The sequence below is a fragment of the Oncorhynchus kisutch genome, linkage group LG22, assembly GCF_002021735.2.
Source record: "Oncorhynchus kisutch isolate 150728-3 linkage group LG22, Okis_V2, whole genome shotgun sequence".
Classification (NCBI taxonomy): Eukaryota; Metazoa; Chordata; class Actinopteri; order Salmoniformes; family Salmonidae; genus Oncorhynchus; species Oncorhynchus kisutch.
In genome coordinates, this window is record NC_034195.2 from 22,690,584 (window position 1) to 22,713,043 (window position 22,460).

General features: G+C 42.1%; 1 protein-coding gene across 2 annotated transcripts in view; it reads right to left on the minus strand.

Annotated features, from left to right (window-relative positions):
- Nucleotides 1–12,128: 12,128 nt before the first annotated feature.
- The window catches only part of cdh13 (cadherin 13, H-cadherin (heart)), a 545,258-nt gene continuing 534,926 nt past the window's right edge, over nt 12,129–22,460 (minus strand). For both annotated transcript variants that reach the window (XM_020456206.2, XM_020456207.2), the window contains one exon: nt 12,129–13,365. In XM_020456206.2, coding sequence (XP_020311795.2) covers nt 13,358–13,365 — 8 coding nt within the window. In that variant the 3' untranslated portion in view covers nt 12,129–13,357. The remainder of the gene's footprint in view (nt 13,366–22,460) is intronic.

Consider the following 22,460-nt stretch of genomic DNA (forward strand, 5'->3'; position numbering starts at 1 on the left):
GGATTGGGTCTCCAACATTTTATCCCCACAAATTACAAGGCCAAATAATACAAATTCTGATAATGGCACAACTATTTATAGGCCTACTTCACTGTGGAAACGGGGCCGAAATGTTGATATGATTTTGTCTTCAGCAAACATAAGGGAAAACAATTCAAATCAATCACTATGCATTTCCTGTCACACCCTAATCTGTTTCGCCTGTCCTTGTGATTGTCTCCACCCCCCTTCAGGTGTCGCCCATCTCCCCATTATCCCCTGTGGATTTATACCTGTGTTCTCTGTTGCCAGTTCGTCTTGTTTGTCAAGTCAATCAGCGTTTTTGTTCTCAGCTCCGGCTTTTCCCAGTCTCTCTTTTTTTCGCCCTCCTGGTTTTGACCCGTGCCTGTCCTGACTCTGAGCCCGCCTGCCTGACCACTCTGCCTGCCCCTGACCCTGAGCCTGCCTGCCGTTCTGTGCCTTTGCCCCACATCTGGATTGTTGACCTCTGCCTACCCTGACCCTGAGCCTGACTGCCGTCCGGTACCGTTGCCCCACCTCTGGTTTACTGACCACTGCCTGCCTTGAACTGACTATTGCCTGCCGCTGTTGGAATATTAAACCATTGTCAAGTTGACATGTCTGCATCTGGGTCTTTAAAACCTGATATTTCCAGTATTTGTATTTATCATCTCCTTCTCCAAACTGATTACTCATTTATCTAGCTATAACAGCTCTTATCAATGTATAAATTATAGTGCATGTAGAATGGTGTTATTTTCATCTGTGAAAACATTAAGTAGATGTTTGAAACCGACAGGTTGCTCAACTTTTATTAATGGTTCGTAAAGGTGGTGAAATTATTAGGGAATTATGCTGTGTTCAAGCCAACTCAGAACTTGGAAACTTTGAAATGTTTGACTTGGAAACCTATCGTAGAAAGCTCCAATTTCCCACTTGGAACGTATCAGAATCAACCAACCGGAAGCTCTACGTAAAAAACGTATGCACATATTAACTTGGAAGTTTCAAGATTCCGAGTTGTCTTGAACATGGCATTAAGTCAAGGTCAGAATACGGGTATGTGTAGACAGACCTCTGCCACAACTCGAGTTCTGTGATCTCCACTCCAATTGTATAGCTGGCTAGCATGCGTTTCCCCACACTTAAGTTCAAAGTCAGAGTACACCTATACACATAGAGAGGAAAAATGCTTAAAAAGTGAATTAAGTTCAATTTACACGTGCGTAACTCGGGCCTGAATACCCCCCTAAGAGCCTTTCTTTCCGACAGGATCCTTAGATAATACCTAGCTTAGAGAGGCTTCCCACTGGGACACAAAATAATTTAAATGTGGACAATTGGGTAATATTTGGTGAATCCAAGATTAAACTCTTTGGCCTGAATGTCAAGTGTCACGTCTGGAGGAAACGCGGCACCATCCCTACAGTGAAGTATGGTGGTGGCAGCATCATGCTGTGGGGATGTTTTCAGTGGTTGGGACTGGGAGACTTATCAGAATCGAGGCAAACATGAACGGAGCAAAGTACAGAGAGATCCTTGATGAAAACCTGCTTCAGAGCGCTCAGGACCTCAGACTGGGGCGAAGGTTCACATTCCAACAGGACAACGACCATAAGCACACAGCCAAGACAAGGCAGGAGTGGCTTCCGGACAAGTCTCTGAATCTCCTTGAGTGTCCCAGCCAGAGACAGGACTTGGACCCGATCAAACATTTCTGGAGAGACCTGAAAATAGCTGTGCAGCAACGCACCCCATCTAACCTGACAGAGCTTGAGAAGATCTGCAGAGAAGAATGGGAGAAACTCCCCAAATACAAATGTGCCAAGCTTGTAGCGTCATATCCAAGAAGACTTAATGCTGCCAAAAGTGCTTCAACAAAGTACTGAGTAAAGGGTCTGAATACTGATGTAAATGTGTTATTTCACTGTTTTATTTGTAATACTTTTCGAAGGCACTGTAAATACACCCACTCTAAAAGACAGCAAAAAGTTTGTTCAATTTCTAATTTGTAATCACTATGCCTTTAATAATTTAGAAGTATATCCAAATTCCAATGGAAACTCTTCATTTTAAGGGATCCTAATTACACATGTAATTACACTGTAGAAAGTATTGTAGTTGATTGTAAAAACTCAAACGTACACTGTAATAATACACTGTATGTAATAATAACATGTTACCGCCCCCCCTTTCGGAAAAGCTGACCACGACTCCATTTTGTTGATCCCTGCCTACAGACAGAAACTAAAACAAGAAGCTCCCACGCTGAGGTCTGTCCAACGCTGGTCCGACCAAGCTGACTCCACACTCCAAGACTGCTTCCATCACGCGGACTGGGAGATGTTTCGTATTGCGTCAGACAACAACATTGACGAATACGCTGATTCGGTGTGCGAGTTCATTAGAACGTGCGTTGAAGATGTCATTCCCATAGCAACGATTAAAACATTCCCTAACCAGAAACCGTGGATTGATGGCAGCATTCGTGTGGAACTGAAGGCGCGAACCACTGCTTTTAATCAGGGCAAGGTGTCTGGTAACATGACTGAATACAAACAGTGCAGCTATTCCCTCCGCAAGGCTATCAAACAAGCTAAGCGCCAGTACAGAGACAAAGTAGAATCTCAATTCAACGGCTCAGACACAAGAGGCATGTGGCAGGGTATACAGTCAATCACGGACTACAGGAAGAAACCCAGCCCAGTCACGGACCAGGATGTCTTGCTCCCAGGCAGACTAAATAACTTTTTTGCCCGCTTTGAGGACAATACAGTGCCACTGACACGGCCTGCAACGAAAACATGCGGTCTCTCCTTCACTGCAGCCGAAGTGAGCAAGACATTTAAACGTGTTAACCCTCGCAAGGCTGCAGGCCCAGACGGCATCCCCAGCCGCGCCCTCAGAGCATGCGCAGACCAGCTGGCCGGTGTGTTTACGGACATATTCAACCAATCCCTATACCAGTCTGCTGTTCCCACATGCTTCAAGAGGGCCACCATTGTTCCTGTTCCCAAGAAAGCTAAGGTAACTGAGCTAAACGACTACCGCCCCGTAGCACTCACATCCGTCATCATGAAGTGCTTTGAGAGACTAGTCAAGGACCATATCACCTCCACCCTACCTGGCACCCTTGACCCACTCCAATTTGCTTACCGCCCAAATAGGTCCACAGACGATGCAATCTCAACCACACTGCACACTGCCCTAACCCATCTGGACAAGAGGAATACCTATGTGAGAATGCTGTTCATCGACTACAGCTCGGCATTCAACACCATAGTACCCTCCAAGCTCGTCATCAAGCTCGAGACCCTGGGTCTCGACCCCGCCCTGTGCAACTGGGTACTGGACTTCCTGACGGGCCGTCCCCAGGTGGTGAGGGTAGGCAACAACATCTCCTCCCCGCTGATCCTCAACACTGGGGCCCCACAAGGGTGCGTTCTGAGCCCTCTCCTGTACTCCCTGTTCACCCACGACTGCGTGGCCACGCACGCCTCCAACTCAATCATCAAGTTTGCGGACGACACAACAGTGGTAGGCTTGATTACCAACAACGACGAGACGGCCTACAGGGAGGAGGTGAGGGCCCTCGGAGTGTGGTGTCAGGAAAATAACCTCACACTCAACGTCAACAAAACTAAGGAGATGATTGTGGACTTCAGGAAACAGCAGAGGGAACACCCCCCCATCCACATCGATGGAACAGTAGTGGAGAGGGTAGCAAGTTTTAAGTTCCTCGGCATACACATCACAGACAAACTGAATTGGTCCACTCACACAGACAGCATCGTGAGGAAGGCGCAGCAGCGCCTCTTCAACCTCAGGAGGCTGAAGAAATTTGGCTTGTCACCAAAAGCACTCACAAACTTCTACAGATGCACAATCGAGAGCATCCTGGCGGGCTGTATCACCGCCTGGTATGGCAACTGCACCGCCTTCAACCGTAAGGCTCTCCAGAGGGTAGTGAGGTCTGCACAACGCATCACCGGGGGCAAACTACCTGCCCTCCAGGACACCTACACCACCCGATGCTACAGGAAGGCCATAAAGATCATCAAGGACATCAACCACCCGAGCCACTGCCTGTTCACCCCGCTGTCATCCAGAAGGCGAGGTCAGTACAGGTGCATCAAAGCTGGGACCGAGAGACTGAAAAACAGCTTCTATCTCAAGGCCATCAGACTGTTAAACAGCCACCACTAACATTGAGTGGCTACTGCCAACACACTGTCAATGACACTGACTCTACTCCAGCCACTTTAATCATGGGAATTGATGGGAAATGATGTAAATATATCACTAGCCACTTTAAACAATGCTACCTTATATAATGTTACTTACCCTACATTATTCATCTCATATGCATACGTAGATACTGTACTCTATATCATCGACTGCATCCTTATGTAATACATGTATCACTAGCCACCTTAACTATGCCACTTGGTTTACATACTCATCTCATATGTATATACTGTACTCGATATCATCTACTGTATCTTGCCTATGCTGCTCTGTACCATCACTCATTCATATATCCTTATGTACATATTCTTTATCCCCTTACACTGTGTATAAGACAGTAGTTTTTTTTGGAATTGTTAGTTAGATTACTTGTTCGTTATTACTGCATTGTCGGAACTAGAAGCACAAGCATTTCGCTACACTCGCATTAACATCTGCTAACCATGTGTATGTGACAAATAAAATTTGATTTGATTTGATTTGATTTGATTTAGTATATAGCTTCGTTAATGTTACGTAATCTTGTGTTCATTTTTTATTACATTTTTTACTTTAGTTTATTTAACTCATATTTTCTTAACTCTATTTCTTGAACTGCATTGTTGGTTAAGGGCTTGTAAGAAAGCATTTCTCGGTAAGGTCTACACCTGTTATATATGTGACAAATAACATTTTGATTCGATTTGCTTTGGTCTATACCTGTTGTATTCGGTGCATGGAACAATTAACATTTGATTTGATTTGAATTACAGTCTGTAATTACAGAGGTGTAACAACAGATGCTTGTTACCATGCTTGTTTACAAATGGGCTACTTTCCACTAAATTCACCAATTTTGTGTTTTGTTCCTTCTCAGCTGCATCTGATTCAGTAACCACTGTCACAACGTTGTCATCTCTAATGGACAGATTTGCTGGCTGTCCAAGATTACAAAGGTTGGAGGATCAATAGGCTTTAATTACCTATCCATGAATGCACTCTTCAAAATCTCCACTCAGTGTTGCTCACACTTGCCCCAAAAAAGTGTACCATATGGGTTAACTTGGTTGAGTTTCCAGAGACAGATAATTAATGTGTACATTACCCAATATCACAACTTGAAAATCCTTGCCGTCATGGTGGGAGAAAAAACCCACTAGTACACCACAGAGTACATGTAATAATGTATCAGTCTTATGATAATGTAATTACTAGGTTTTAAACAGGATTTAGTTAGTTAAAAAGAGGTGTATTTTCAGGGGTACCTATTTGTAATTATTGTGTACCTACCTACAGTGCCTTCAGAAAAAATTCACACACCTTTACTTTTTTTCACATTTTGTTGTGTTACAGACTGAACTTAAAATTGATCAAATGTAGATTTTCTGTCACTGTTCTACACACAATACCCCATAATGTCAAAGTGGAATTATGTTTTTAGAAATGAATAAATAAATAAATAAACATGAAAATCTGAAATATCTTGAGTCAATAACTATTCAGCATCTTTGTTATGGCAAGCCTAAGTAAATCCAGGAGTAAAAATGCGCTTAACAACTCACATAATAAGTTGCACTCACTCTTTGTGAAATAATAGTGTTTAACATGATTTTTGAATGACCACCTCATCCCTGTACCCCACACATAAAATGACCTGTAAGGTCCCTCAATTCAACCACAAAGACCAGGGAGGATTTTCAATGCCTCGCAAAGAAGGGCACCTATTCGTAGATGGGTAAAAATAAAGAAAATCGGACATTGAATGTCCCTTTCAGCATGGTGACGTTATTAATTACCCTTTGGATGGTGTATCAATACACCCAGTCACTACAAAGAAACAGTCATTCTTCCGAGCTCAGTTGCCTGAGAGGAAGGAAACCACTGAGGTCAATGGTGACTAAAACTGTTGCAGAGTTTAATGGCTGTGATAGGAGAAAACTGAGGGTGGAACAACAACATTGTAGTTAGTCCACAATACTTACCTAAATGACAGAGTGAAACGAAGGAAGCTTGTATAGAATAAAAAATATTCCAAAACATGCATCCTGTTTGCAATAAGGCACTAAAGTAAACCTGCAACATCAAAAAAGCATAAGAAATTAACTTAATGTCCTGAATACAAATAGTTTTTTGAGCAAATCCAATGCAACACATCACTACGTACCATTCATCATATTTTCAACCATGGTGGTGGCTGCATCATGTTATGAGTATGCTTGTCATCGACAAGGACTAGAAAGTTTTTTAGGATAAAAAGAAACAGAATAGAGCTAAGCACAGGCAAAATCCTAGAGGAAAACCTTGTTCAGTTTGCTTTCCAACAGACACTGGGAGACAAATTCACCTTTCCGCAGGACAATAACATAGAACACAAGGCCAAATATACACTGTTTCTTACCAAGACGGCATTGACTGTTTATGAGTGGCCTAGTTACAGTTTTGACTTAAATTGGCTGTGATGGGAGAAAACTGAGGATGGATCAATAACATTGTAGTGACTCCAGAATAATGACCTAAATGACAGATTGAGAAGAAGTGTAAAAATATTTAGAAAAAATATTCCAAAACATACATACTACTTCACAGGAGCGACATTTGAACATAAACTTAAACGTAAAGGTTTTTTGTAGAAATGCGTTCTGGAACATGTGAACGTTCATGTGCCTTAATTACAAATGTGTATGCCATCTGTAAATACCAATAAAATGGTTCAATTACGAGCCTAGTTGGTTTAGTCATAGCCATAGAAAAAGCCAGCAACCTTCCTGCTAGCCAAGATTGGCTGAGATAATGAGTGGGCTGGACATGCCGAGAGATGAGTTAGGATTGGTCTGCCATGCTTCTGTCTATAATATGAGCTGGTCAGTATGTGTAGATAATCCTTTCTAACAAGGCTTTTTTTTAAGATATCACGTAGTAGAACTGCAAAAGTGTTTCTCTCCACTCTCTGGAGGACCGGGTTTTGAAATCAGTGGATTTAGCTTAGGAAATTGAGAAAATTCTGGTGTTTGATTGCAAATATGCAGTAGGAGTTGAAAAGATAACATACAGAAGGGCAACCATGACATCCATGACAGAGAGGGAGAAGCATCCATCCATGTATATGGGTAAGAGAGTCTAGTAGCTACATTTTCAGATATTACACGTTTCTAATTTTGTCAGAAAGTCATTTTCATTTCAAGTTAAAGTGTACTGTTAGATAGCTTGCTAGCATTAGCTGCCTGGCTATTAGCTAATGTTACGTGTATGATCTGTGTAGTAATATTATTAATATCTTTTTCTCATTTGCATTGCTAGTTGTAGCCTAATGTTAGCTAGCTAACATTAAACCTGGTTGGTTAGCTACCTGCAGATTCATGCAGGGTAGTAACGTTATGAGTTGGGATTATGGTTCATTCTTTAGCTAGCTACATGTCTAAGCAAAAGACTCCACTATGCAAGTAACTATTTCAATAGAATGTTTACGATGTCACTGCAACAACTATCGATAGACGTAGCTGGTAAATTCACTCTGGCTAGCTACGCTCTGAGATTACGAACGGACAATCTGACAACGCTCTGAGTTTATGAACACCCAGAGCACACTTTACGAACACACACGTAGTATAAACCAGCCTTCAGTCTTGAAATCTTTGGTTGTTTTGTACATAGCCTCACATGTGAAGAGATGGGTGGGGCTAAAGCTTAAAATGGTGTGAACGATGCTTAGTGGGTGTAGACAAAGAAGAGCTCTCCAGTAGGTACCAAAACATTAAAGGTCCATTTACTTAAAAGTGAGGTTACAAGTTTATCAACTTTCAAAGCAGAATTACTTTCCCATTGTTCCTCAACTGTAGTGAATGTTATACCATTTCCTAGCTCTGACTCTCTACTTTTATCCAATGTAAAAATACAATTTCAAATGTTGCTACATAAGACCGAATCAAGCCGGTAGGTCACAAATGTTTGCAAGAAGGCAATACAGTAATACTGCAAAAAAAACAGAGCAAAGGAATACAGTTTTTGGCCTAAATGCAAAGCCTAATATTTGGGGTAAATCCAACACAACACATCACTGAGTACTGCCTCCTTATTTTTAAGCATGGTGGTGGCTGCATTATGGTATGGGTATATTTGACATTGTCAAAGACTGCAGAGTTTTTCAGGATAAAAATAAACAGGATGGAGCTAAGCACAAGCAAAGTCTTAGAGGAAAACCTGCTTCAGTCTGCTTTACACCAGACTCTGGGACAGGAATTCACCATTCAACAGGACAATAACCGACAACACAAAGCCAAATCTACACAGGAGTTGCTTACCAAGAAACAGTGCATGTTCCTGAGTGGCCACGTTACAGTTTTGACATAAATCTGCTTGGAAATCTATTGAAATCATTGGAAATTGCTGTCTAGCCATGATCCTCAACACCTTGATAGAGCTTGAACATTTTTGAAAACAATAATAGGCTAATATTGCACAATACAGGTGTGCAAAGAGACTTATCCAAGAAAGTCACAGCTGTAATCGCTGCCAAAGGTGTTTCTAACATGTATTTACTTAGAGGGTGAATACTTGTCTAATCGAGGTACTGCATAGTAGTGTTTTATTTATTTTTTCACTTTGACATTACAGAGTATGTTGTGTAGATCTTGAAAAAAATGAAAATGAATTCCAATTGAATCCCATTTTGTAACACAACATGTGAAAAAAATTCAAAGGGGTGTAGATTTTCTATAGCAACTTGACTTACTTACTACTCATTACTAAGTGAAAAAACCTGAAAAGCATAAGCTTCTACTTTAGTCAACTTTATTGCAACATATAAAAATACCTTATATTTCTTACAGAATAATAAGGATTTAATAATTAGATTAAACAAACATATAGGGATTCTCAATAACACAAAATAACTATTTTAGTGGTGACTCAAAACTGCATCCTTTAAATATGGTGATTAACCTAGCTAGCTAGGTTATTCAGAGAACATATGATTGTATTTTTCTCCCCTTTTTACATTACAAGTAACAATTGAAATCGATGACGTTTGTGTCTTCATTTGTTTCTTTCTTATTAGCATTTGCCCGTCCTGGAGTCTGAGACTTTGTGGGAATCTGTGGTAGGCTCTACAATTGGCCAAATGTTACTAGCTAGCTAGCCTCTGCCTAGTCCCCAACAGCTGGACATTCCGGTTTTCAGGGGAAATGGGTGCGACTTCCACTTCTGGATGTTAACAAGGCAACAGTGCAGAAGAAAACCTCCTTCTAGTCAAGAACGGTATGTAGGGGATCTAGTTTCAGGTGCTTCTTTTACGCCTGCTACGTTAGGTTACTAGCTACCCATAAACAGACATGGTATATAAACCTTTCTCCAATATCCCTGCTATCATAATTAACATGAGTTCTGTCATTTAGTGTTTAGGCCTAAATATAGGCCGGGTTACCTATTTGTTGTATTATCAAGCTAGAATTATACTGATAATGGTGCTTGCTAACACTAATAAGCTAGCTAGTGTTTACATTGAAAAGGAACATGATCAGCTAGTTTTTAGTATTCTGCTGGAGGATTTTGCATAGGTAGCTGGCTAGCTAGCTAACATTAGCAAGCTATCGTTAGAATTACATTTGAAATCAAACAAACGCTTGACACCCCATGTACTGTCTATTTTTAGTTGAATACTGGACTAATTTGAAACAATAGATGTTGATTACTTTTCACAAATGCTATATAGGCCTGAATAATTTATGAAATATAATTACCTTGATAAAATGAGTTCATTTGCTCTGTTAAACCTTAACATTGCAATGAAAATAGCAACAAAATAGTGAACCTATTTAGTTTTAAAGTGGAAACCCCTAAACAGTCATTCTCACGATAGCATATTGGTAATAGTCAGAGACTATATCAAAACTAAGCAGTCTGGGTTCTGTAAAAGCCTTGATGGGAGACCAAAGGGGTAGCTGTAGATAGATCAACTGTCCTGTAGGAGGTGCTGCCTGGACAATTTGTTTCTTGTAGTGGATATAACGTTGAAGATCTGACCATGTTTCAAAAGTACAAATTCAGCATATATAGAAAAATTGGGTAACTTGATGGCATAATTCTGTGGTTGAAATTTCACCCTCAAAACAACAGCTTACGTTGATGACTTTTTGCCAATCCAATGTATTTTACGTGTAGATTCCACAATAAATTGACGAATGAAATTGAAACATTGATTCAAGCACTTTGTGCCCTGTGGGCTCTGTATCCTGTGTGAGAAGACTTCTTTAGATTCCCTTCCATGTTCTACAGTAAGCAGCACTGGCAGAATAGGAAATGTCAAAGTGCAGAAAAACAAACCCATGGAAATCAACTGTAAGAGTGGGAAAGACAGCAGAATCTAACCTGAGTTAGGTATTGGCACCAGAGAGCTCTGAATGTGGTAACATGACGTTGACCTCAGGTGAACTTACCGTACTACTGCTTTCCACCACCATGACCAATCCCCTCAGTGTTAATTTAGTGACTGGAGTGTATTAGGGTCGTTCCACGAAATGAGTGTCTTTGCATCCCTTTGATATTTAAGTGGAAATTGTGCACCAAAATTGAATTTTAAAAGCCTATTAAATTAAATGAAGTGCCCTTTAATATGGAACTCATGGGGAATTAAATAAATGTAAAGTACAAAAAATTAAGCATTTTTACTTGTCCCTCTGTGCAGATTTTAACCCATTTAACCCCAAAATGTATCCAAGTTTTCCCTGTCATTGTAAAGCCCTAGATATTTTGTTGCTTTGACAAAGCCTTTTCTGAAGATGATTATTTATTTAATGTGATTAGGGATTAATTTACGTCTGTAAATTAGTGGAACGACCCATTAGTAAAGTCTGTGTATGTGTGTCTATGAGGACTGAGGAGTCTGTATTCTGTCTGTGATCTACACTGCCAGACCTAATGAGCAGCAGCCTGTCACTCAGGGTGTCTGACAAAAGGCTGTAATGCTGTCAAATGCATTAATGAGAGATAGAACAAGGGGTCTTCTATAATCAACGTAAAAAGTAAGTCATATAAGACTACAAGTCCCAAAAAATGACTGTGCAGTCTAGACAAGACGAGAGCAAGAGCAATCAATAGCAATCACACAGAACATTGTCAGAGGATGTGTAAGAAATAAATTGAAGTGCTCTGTTCAATCTGGATCGCTGAAGCGTTACAGATTGCGTAATAGAAATGTAAAGGTACTTTCCAATTGAGCCGACATGTGCAGCGTTTAGCGTGAATGCAGTCTAAAATGGGAATTTCTGCGATACGGCTTGAATAGAAGGATGTGTTTTAGAATGTGTTCATAGATAAGGCTAAACAAATAATAATAATAATTGTAAGTAATAATCATTTGGTGGGTGAATACAGTATATTTGTCCTATTTGATGTGTGAATTGAACATGTGTTTTTTGCATATCTCAACTCTCCCTGAGAGACACTCTGAGAGTGGGGTCACGGCCAGGATCTGCCATTATCAACGGCGACCCCTGAAGCAATTAGGGTTAAGTGCCTTGCTCAAGGACACATTGACAAATGTTTCACCTTCTCAGGCTCGGGAAATCAAACTGGCCCAATGCTCTAACTACTAGGCTACCAGCCAGACACCACCAATGAGTTGTCTCAGGCAATCACAGAGTGCCCCCCCCCCCCCCCCCCCCCCCCCCCCACACACACACACCTACCTACACATCATCTGTGGGATGCCTGCTTTCATCAAGTACTATACATGTGGTCTCTATGTAAATGAGCTCTGTCATGTAGGTATCCATGTGTGAAGGAGTATGAATAAGTAATAGTAGGATGTCTGTGAGAAGCCTTGGGTCTCCGTTTTGCTGTCAAAACCAGTTGGTAAACACACTTACAAGCCCTGTATGGGCTCTTACAAGCAATAAAACTTAATGTGATGGCAATTACAGTAACGGCTTTATTAAATTAGTGCAAAAGACAGACATAACTCACTCAAAATGTCACATTTTTCTTGCTTTATCGTGACTCATGGGGTCTTCCACACAAACCCACACACACTTTTTTTTTTTACGAGTGCAAAAAAACGAACCACCAATTCATTACCTTCCTTGACCTCTTTGTGTGACTCAGGGGGAGGCGGTACTAGTGTCAGAGAAACAAAACCATGTAACACAAGGCAGACAGATTGCTAATCAGCAAAGCAATTGAAGACTCCAGATTAAAATTAATCACAGATTCTCAAAAAACTGGAGATGTACATTAAAAATAGTAAAACACATCGATAGCATTAGAAATAGTGCCTAAAGTCCACAAAAATGTTTATCTTTTTTTCTGTGGGGGTAATTGAAGAGCCGGCAGTCCAAATACATAAGTTAATTAATATATTTGTACAATGGTAAAAAATAAAATATATATAGTGTACTTTTTTGTAAGTTTCACACCGTTACTATAAAGATATATTGTTTTCCACTCCATGACAACTAATGCAATAGAAACAGAACGAATCAAAAAAGACTCCAGAAACTTCTGACTTGAGAAGGCTTATGGCTACCACCTTGCCCTAACCACAACCACTGCAGACAAAAACTGTTTTTTTTTCTCTCATTACAGTAGGAAACAAGATCAAATACACTCGTCTGTGACGAGAAAATAAAGTAATACATCAAAAAAGTCAATGCTGTTCCTCATCCAGTATCCAGTAGCTCAGACTATGCAGTGTTTCCTTGCCCAGCGAAAGAGTCCATTCAGGCGGTGGTGTCCGTGACAACAGAACCCACAGAGATGGACGGAGTAGACGGGGCAGGCGAGGGGTGGGAGAAGGATGGGCGAGGGAGAAGACCAGGGGCAAGGACAACTGTTCAGGGGAGGGGGAACAGAGCTAGGGGCGGTAGTGGACGGAGAGAGGGGTGGGGTAGAGGTGAAGGGTGGTAACTAAAAGCTGGTGGGGAACGGGGGGAGGGGGGGGGGGGCTGGGTAAGATAATGTGAGAAACCCAAGAAGCTTAATACCACAGAGGGCCAGTTTGAATTGTGTTTTTGTGTAATTGTTTGCTAGTTGTTTTAGTTATGGTGAGAGGTCTTCTCTCCTTAGGCTTGATGGCGTAGGTGAGATATGCTGTTTCTCTTCAGTGTTGCAAGTAGACTACAGTAGGTTTCATCACAATTTACAGGCCTGGTAAGAAAAGAGAGAATAGTGGATAGAAAGTGAAAAAGCAGAAGAGAGAATGACAGGGAGAGGAAGAGAAAGATAAACAGATAGTCAAGGGCATCGTCAACACAGATCAGTTGCAATCAATTACACAAGACAGGTCATAGGTATCCTACATTAAACATTCAGGATGGAGAGGACAGAGAAGATTGAAATATACACCCTTCGTACACATTTAGACAGAATAAAGAAACTCAATTATTGGTCTGTGTAAAATGGCCATTGAAACATTTGAGAGCATGACAATGACATGTGCTCCTCTGTCACGCCCTGCTGAATGGAACATGTATTTATTTTCTATAGTGGTTACAGTGCATTTGGAAACTATTTGGACCCCTTGACCTTTTCCACATTATGTTACACTACAGCCATATTCTAAAAATGCATTAAAACATATCCTTAGCAATCTACACACAATAACCCATAATGAGAAAGTGAAAACAGTTTTTTGGATTATTTGCAAATGTGTAAAAAAACAAAACAGAAATACCTTATTTACATAAGTATTTGGACCATTTGCTATGAGACTCGATATTGAGCTCAGGTGCATCCTGTTTCCATTGATCATCCTTGAAATGTTTCTACAACTTGATTGGAGTCCACCTGTGGTAAATTCAATTGATTGGACATGATTTGGAAAAGCACACACGTGTCTATATAAGGTCCCACAGTTGACAGTGCATGTCAGACCAAAAACCAAGCCATGAGGTCGAAGGAATTATCCGGAGAGCTCTGAGACAGGACTGTGTCGAGGCACAGACCTGGGGAAGTGTCCAAACATTTCATTTCTTTGCAGGATTGAAAGTCCCCAAGAACACAGTGGCCTCCATCATTCTTTAATGGAAGAAGTATGGAACCACCAAGACTCTTCATAGAGCTGGCCGCCCAGCCAAACTGAGAAATTGGGGGAGAAGGGCCTTGGTCAGGGAGGTGACCAAGAACCCGATGGTCACTCTGACAGAGCTCCAGAGTTCCTCTGTGGAGTAGGGAGAAACTTCCAGAAGGACAACCATCTCTGCAGCACTCCACCAATCAGGCCTTTATGTTAGTGGCCAGACAGAGCCACTCCCGAGTAAAAGGCACATGACAGCCCACTTGGAGTTTTTCAAAAGGCACCTAAAGGACTCTCAGACCATGAGAAACAAGATTCTCTGGTCTGATGAAATCAAGATGGAACTTCTTGGCCTGAATGCCAAGCGTCATGTCTGAAGGGAAACTGGCACCATCCCTAGGGTGAAGCATGGTGGTGGCAGCATCATGCTGTGGGTTTGTTTTTCAGCTGCATGGACTGGGAGACTAATCAGGATTGAGGGAAAGATGAACAGAGTAAAGTACAGAGAGATCCTTGATAAAAATCTGCTCCAGAGTGCTCAGGACCTCAGACCGGGATGAAGGTTCACCATTCAAAAGGACAACGACCCTAAGCACACAGCCTAGACAACTCAGAAGTGGCTTCGGGACAAGTCTCTGAATGTCCTTGAATGGCCCAGCCAGAGCCTCGACTTGAACCCGATCGAACATCTCTGGAGAGACCTGAAAATACCTGTGCAGCGACGCTCCCCATCCAACCTGACAGAGCTTGAGAGGATCTTCAGGGAAGAATGTAGCGTCATACCGAAGAAGACTCGTGGCTGCAATGGCTGCCAAAGGTGCCTCAACAAAGGGTCTGAATACTTATGTAAATGTGATATTGCAGTTTTTTATGTTGTATTTGCACAAATATCTAAAAACTGTTTTTGCTTTGTCATTATGGGGTATTGTGTGTAGATTGGTGATGGAAAAAGCTATTTAATCAATTTTTGGAATAAGCCTGTAACGTAACAAAATGTGGAAAAAGTCGATGAGTCTGAATACTTTGCGAATGCACTGTATGTATCACACAAGTCCCAAGGCTAGCAGAAAAAACACACATGAATTGCAGCCTGGTGCCTTTATATGTACACAGAGTCATTTATAAGAAGTTACATAAAAGTAGGGAAATAAATATATATATATCTTATGGTGAAATAAATCAGATTGATGCACAGACTTTGGGTACAGTTAGTGCTGCTAGCTAATCGTTTCTTCACACAGACATGTGTTCCATACACACAGCGTTATGAAATGTGAGTTGTTATCGATCCAGCTGTCTGTCTCCCTCTGCCATCTCTCATTCCTCTGTTCTGTCACTGTGGGCTCTACTCAGAACTCCGTCTCTGTCTTTCTCTCTCCATTATGACATGTAGCCGCTGTGTGTGTATTGGTTGTTTTTCAGCCGTTGTCTGGACCGCAAGGACAGCCCCTCAGGACCATGGGACTGATCCTGCCTGAGCTCGTGTAGGAGTGTGTCATTCCTGTTGCTAGTGGAGACAGGCACTCTCTCTGCTGCAGAGCAGCCGTGCTGTTGCTCAAGGTCTGTATGCTACACAGATTCTGCTATTAGAATGGGGTATTGTAGCGGCCATTTCTTTAGCCCATAGAAAAGGCATTTTATATCTGATCTACAGAAAGAGATGAGATTGCCCATCTATACATGGAGAGTTACGTTGATGATGGGCTCAAGGGTCCAGCTTTCTTTAGCAAACTAAACATCAAAAGATTTTCCTTCACTGCTGATCGACAAGTAAAATGCATGCAGTACAAAATAGTGTAAAAGAGATATGTAAATTAAAATGATTCCACCACTCTTACTTTCCTTGATCAATTGGGTATACACAGTTAGATTCAAATCAAATCAAATTGTATTAGTCACATGGTTGAATACAACAGTGAAATGCTTACTTATGAGCCCCTAAACAACAATGCAGTTAAAAAATGTATATATTAAAAAAAATATGAATAAGAAAAAAAAAAAAAGAAAAAAAAGTAACAAGTAATTAAAGAGCAGCAGTAAAATAACAACAGCGAGACCATATACAGGGTGGTACCGGCACAGAGTCAATGCGAGGGGGCACCGGGCCAGTCGAGTTATCAAAGCGACCATACATAGATGATAACAACAGACAGTAGCAGTGGTGTAAAAGAGGGGGGTAATGCAAATAGTCTGGGTAGCCATTTTATTACATGTTCAGGAGTTTCACTGATTTGTATTTAGCTCCCTTTCCCCTTTGTGTGTGTGTGTGTGTGGGGGGGGGGGGGATTAAAACTTTTCTGTTTTATTTGAAGTGAAATATGTCTTTCTCTTTTTCCATCTGTCTTTGCTCCTCTCTCTCCACTGTGTCCTCAAAATAAGTTCAGAGAGTGGTTTTGAGAAATGTGAACTGTAATTTTGTGAGACATTCTGAAATGAATTGGCCCTTAGACATCCCAAAATTTCGAAACGATCGAAGTGGGCCTGATTTGATGGGGGATATATCTAATGGGAGGAACTATAGATTTTTTGTTTTTCACTGGGCCTCTTTTCTACTATGCTGCTCTAAGTGATTCTGAAAAGGAACTATAAGTTGAATAACACTCTGGAGCACAGCGAAGACACTCATGCTTCAGAGATGTGTTTTGCGAATGTAATGAGACTCTGGGAACCTTTATCCACGTGTGCAGGCCTTGAAACATACCAATTCTTTCCCCTCTGGCTAAAAACTCACGGCCTGGAAAATGAAAATAAACAGCTAAATCAATTCACCTCAGCTCTCACATGGAGGCAATAAAGTCAGGCATGGAGCGGATAAGAGAGACCCTTACCCCCACCAATCTGAGTGAAAATGGGAAGGGAAATGTAACCAGCACACCTGCTGTACCTGGAGAGGCTGAGATGTAGAGGGAATGATGGAGAGAGAAAGAAAGAGGGAGAGAGAGAGAGAGAAAAATATGGAAAGAAGGATAGGAGGCAGAGAGAGAGAGAGGGATAGAGGGAGACAGAGGGCTGTTTGATCTAATCAACATCACCTTAATTGGGTGAAAGTGCTACTGGCAGAAGTCAGCTGGAGTTGGGGCAAACATAATAACTCACACGCTGCCCTCGTAAAATCCAGTCCAGAATAATTACCATCCTCCCTGCCTGCCTGTGGATCTACCCTTCCTTCTCTCCTCCATCTTCATCTCATTCTCAATGTCAATATGTCAGGAGACACGTTTCACAGCATACAGTGAGCCATATCCAATATCTGCTCCATTTGTAAAGAGAAGGAGGAGTGTAAAGTTTGCCCTTTGAAAGTCTAATCATATAGCAACAACCCTCTCTGTCACTCTCTGCTTCCCATTATGACTTCAAAGTGAGTAGTTCTGACAACTAGAACAACTAGAAACATTTGCGTTTTATAGTATGATAAAAAGATATGTGCTGTTCAAATTATCCTTTGCCAAACAGACATGGCACCGACAGACATGGAAGCTCTACTTCCAGCTCCTAAGCAACTTTGCAGTATTTTTTTTTTGTGTGTTATTTCTTACATTATTATCCCATAATGTTTTTTGTGTTATTAAGGTACAGCTGGAAATAACTTTTGGATATCAGAGCGGCAGAAACTCACCAGCATTATGACCATGATACTTTGTTCGTACACCTCAGGGCAATTGAATTTATCCAAGAGGCTAATCCAAGATGCTGCCAGAGGAGAAGAGGTATTCAGTTAGGACTTCTAGTCCGACTCAGGAGGCGTGCACACCATCCACTGCTTCCGAGTATATTACTTGCTAATGTTCAGTCTCTGAACAATAAAGTAGATGAGCTCAGGGCGAGGATCTCCTTCTAGAGTGACATTAGGGACTGTAACATACTCTGTTTCACAGAATCATGGCTCTCTCGGGATATACTGTCCCCATCCATACAGCCAGCTGGGTTCTAAGTACATCGCGCAGACAGGAATAAAGAACTCTCCGGGAAGAAGAAAGGCGGGGGTGAATGTTTCATGATTAATGACTCATGGTGTGATTTGGATAACACACAGAAACTCAAGTCCGTTTCTTCACCCGACATAGAATACCTCACAATCAAATGCCAACCGTATGACCTCCCAAGATAATTATCTTCGGTTATAGTCACAGCCGTTTATATTCCCCCTCAAGCAAATACCACGATGGCACTCAAGGAACTACATTGGACTTTATGCAAACTGGAAACCACATATCATGAGGCCACATTTATTGCAGCTCGATCTGGAAAAACACTAGACCACTGCTACTCCCCGTTTTTGAGATGCCTACAAGGCCCTCCCCGTGGCAAATCAGATCACAACATTTTGATCCTCCCTTCCTATAGGCAGAAACTCAAACAGTAAGTACCGTGCTAAGGTCTATTCAACGCTGGTCTGACCAATCGGAATCCATGCTTCAGGATTGTTTTGATCACGTGGACTGGGATATGTCCCAGGTAGCCTCTCAGAATAACATTGACGTATACACGGACACAGTGACTGAGTTCATCAGGAAGTGTATAGAGGATGTTGTTCCCACGGTGACTATTAAAACCTACCCAAACCAGAAACCGTGGATAGATAGCTGCATTTGCGCAAAACTGAAAGCGCAAACCACCGCATTTAACCATGGCAAGGTGACTGGAATATGGTAGAATAAAAACAGTGTACTTATTCCCTCCTTAAGGCAATCAAACAGACAAAACTTCAGTACAGAGACAAAGTGGAGTCGCAATTCAACGGCTCAGACACGAGACAATCACGGATTACAAGGGGAAAACCAGCCATGTCAAGGACACAGAAGTCTTGCTTCCGGACAAGCTAAACACCTTCTTCGCCCGCTTTGAGGATAACACAATTCCACCGACACGGCCCGCTCCAAAGGACTGTAGCCGGCACGATGAAGACATTTAAGTGTGTTTACCCCTCGTAAGGCTGCCAGCCCAAACGGCATCCCCAGCCGGGTCCTCAGAGCATGCGCAGGCCAGCTGGCTGGAGTGTTTACGAACATATTCAATCTCTCCCAATCCCATTCTGCTGTACCCACTTGCTTCAAGATGTCCACCTTTGTTCCTGTACCCAAGAAAGCAAAGGTAACTGAACTAAATTACTATTGCCCCAAACCATTCACGTCTGTCATCATGAAGTGCTTTGAGATGCTAGTTAAGAATCATGTCATGTCTACCTTACCTGACACCCTAGACCCACTTCAATTTGCTTACCACCCTAATAGATCCACAGACGATGCAATCGCCATCGCACTGCACACTGCCCTATCCCATTTGGGGGAATACCTACGTAAGAATTCTGTTCATTGACTGTAGCTCAACCTTCAGTGGCATAGTACCCTCCCAGCTCATCATTAAGATCGAGGCCCTGGGTCTGAACCTCACCCTGTGGAACTGGGTCCTGAACTTCCTGACGGGTCGCCTCCAGGTGGTGAAGGTAGGAAACAACACACCCACTTCGCTGATTTGATGAAATATCTCAAAATGTCAAGTGCCATAATTCAGTAAAACAGTCGTGACTAGGCTAGACCCAGTATTAAACATAACATTGGCAAACAAAGATTTTAGCATTTCTAATTGGAGGGGAAGAGGGTTTATCAACCAGGTAATGTCATACCTATTCAATCAAAACAAAGGGATTAAAAGAGGAATAATTAAAATTACCAAGGAGGAGGCGGATCCCATTTATCCTCCTCCTAAATAACCTGCTCCTGTTACAGAGTGGATTAGAGCACGGAAAGTGGCTGTCTGGGCAGAAAAGGGGATTTAAACCACACTGTGTGTGTGTGTGTGTGTGTGTGTGTGTGTGTGTGTGTGTGTGTGTGTGTGTGTGTGTGTGTGTGTGTGTGTGTGTGTGTGTGTGTGTGTGTGTGTGTGTGTGTGTGTGTGTGTGTACTCATCAGGGAGGGTGGATGCACGTTGGCTGACCGAGGCAGGCTATCTGCCTGGGTTTATTTCCCTATTTGTGGATTAATTGCCTTTTCTCTGAGATTCGGCAGCAGCCCTTTATCAAATCTCCAACAGCTTCTAAAATCCCACAGTGCTCACCTGAGCTTCTGAGAACAACAGTAACAACAACACACCCACACAGGGAATAAATGTCAAATATGCCTTGAGGAGCCTCATCAACATTTTAGCCTTTAACTGATAGCTGATAACTGGCTCATCATTGTGAATGTGTCCCAATGCGGCCAACATTATACTGTAACTAGTACACAGCCCAGGATATATGTTAGAAAGCAGAACAGGCAGTGATGGGCTGTGGGCATAGGGGAGATTGCAGGAGGGTGGCTGCAGGAGGGTGACTGAGCCTTGAGACAGCCCAATGGGAGTAGGAGAGGAAATGTCAACTGGTTTAATACTGCAGCTGCTCGTTCACCCATGCCTTTCACTTTATCACCTCCACTCACATGTGTTTCCCTCATAAGCTAAGAAACACAATTATCTTAAAAGGCCAGTGGTGCCCACAGCGCTCATGTGAAAAAACAACTCTATTTGCTGTATTCACATGCTGCTGTCCATCCAGCAGCTCCGACAGACCTAACATCACATGATGCTAGACTTCCATTTCAGACCTGCCAGAACCTGCTGGAGAAAGATAGTACCAGTCCCTTCAGGATTCTGCAGCATTCTTTTGTGATAGTTGCGGGCCAAAATGCTTGATTTTGTTGCGGCAATTTTTACATTTTGCATGCAAGTTGCCATGATTTTGTCTGATTTATCACAAAAATGTGGTGGAAAGTTTGTTGACGTGTTGCTTGATTGAACCATGTTATGCAATAAAAGTAAGGTGATTGGTTACAATTGCGCACCCCCTTTTTGTAGTGTGGTGATCGGATAGTTATCCACAGTAATATTGCAACGATTTGACAGTTTTATGCAGTAATAGTGCAGTTATTGGCCAAATTTGCAAGCCATTAATATTCAGGGAATTGTTGATTTTGTAAATACTGGAGGGACTGTAATACAAATAGACTCAAACACACTCTGTCAGTCAGTCAGGCCATTCACTGACAGTGAGACAGGGGGCACTGTGGTCATCTCTGTCAAATTGGTATTACAATCTAAATGAGAGAATGTCCTCAACAAATTAGCTATCCTACATGTATTAGTACTCTTACTAACAATGGCCATTATTTTGTTTGCCTTCAAACAGTAAGCACCGTCCAGATAATTTAATCCACCACACACAAACAAACAAAACAATATATATACACGCTACATCTGTATGTTGCTTGACATGAAATCTACCCTGTCCAATTAGGCTCTGTTAACAGAGGCACAGCAGCAGAACTCAAGGTGGGATTTGAGGCCTCATGAGTTACAGGTATGTGGGAAAGTGGAGCAGGTTGTAGTGGAGCAGGTTGTAGTGGAGCAAGTTCCTTGGCGTCCACATCACCAACAAACGAACGTGGTCCAAGCACACCAAGACAGTCATGAAGAGGGCACGACAAAACCTATCCCCCCTCAGGAGACTGAAAAGATTTGGCATGGGTCCTCAGATCCTCAAAAGGTTTTACAGCTACACCATCGAGAGCATCCTGACGGGTTGAATCACTGTCTGGTATGGCAACTGCTCGGCCTTCGACCGCAAGGCACAGTACACCTCCTGGGCTAAGCTTCCTGCCATCCAGGACCTCTATACCAGGCAATGTCAAAGAAGGTCTAAAAATTGTCAAAGACTCCAGCCACCCTATTCATAGACTATTCTCTCACTTCCGCACCGCAAGTGGTACCAGAGCGCCAAGTCTAGGTCCAAGAGCTTCTAAACAGCTTCTACCCCCAAGACATAAGAATCCTGAACAGCTAATCAAATGGCTACCCAGACTATTTGCATCCCCCCTTCCCCATCCACCTACGCTGCTGTTACTCTCTGTTATTATCTATGCATAGCCACTTTAATAGCCCTACCTCCTATGTACATAATTACCTCAATTACCTCAACACAGATGCCCCCGCACATTGACACACTGACTCTGAACCGGTACCCTGTCACACCCTGACCATAGTTTGCTTTGTATGTTTCTATGTTTTGTTTGGTCAGGGTGTTTGGTCAGGGTGTCTGAGGGGGCATTCTATGTTGTGTGTCTAGTTTGTCTATTTCTATGTCTGGCCTGATATGGTTCTCAATCAGAGGCAGGTGTTAGTCATTGTCTCTGATTGGGAACCATATTTAGGTAGCCTGTTTTGTGTTGGGTTTTGTGGGTGGTTGTCTCCTGTG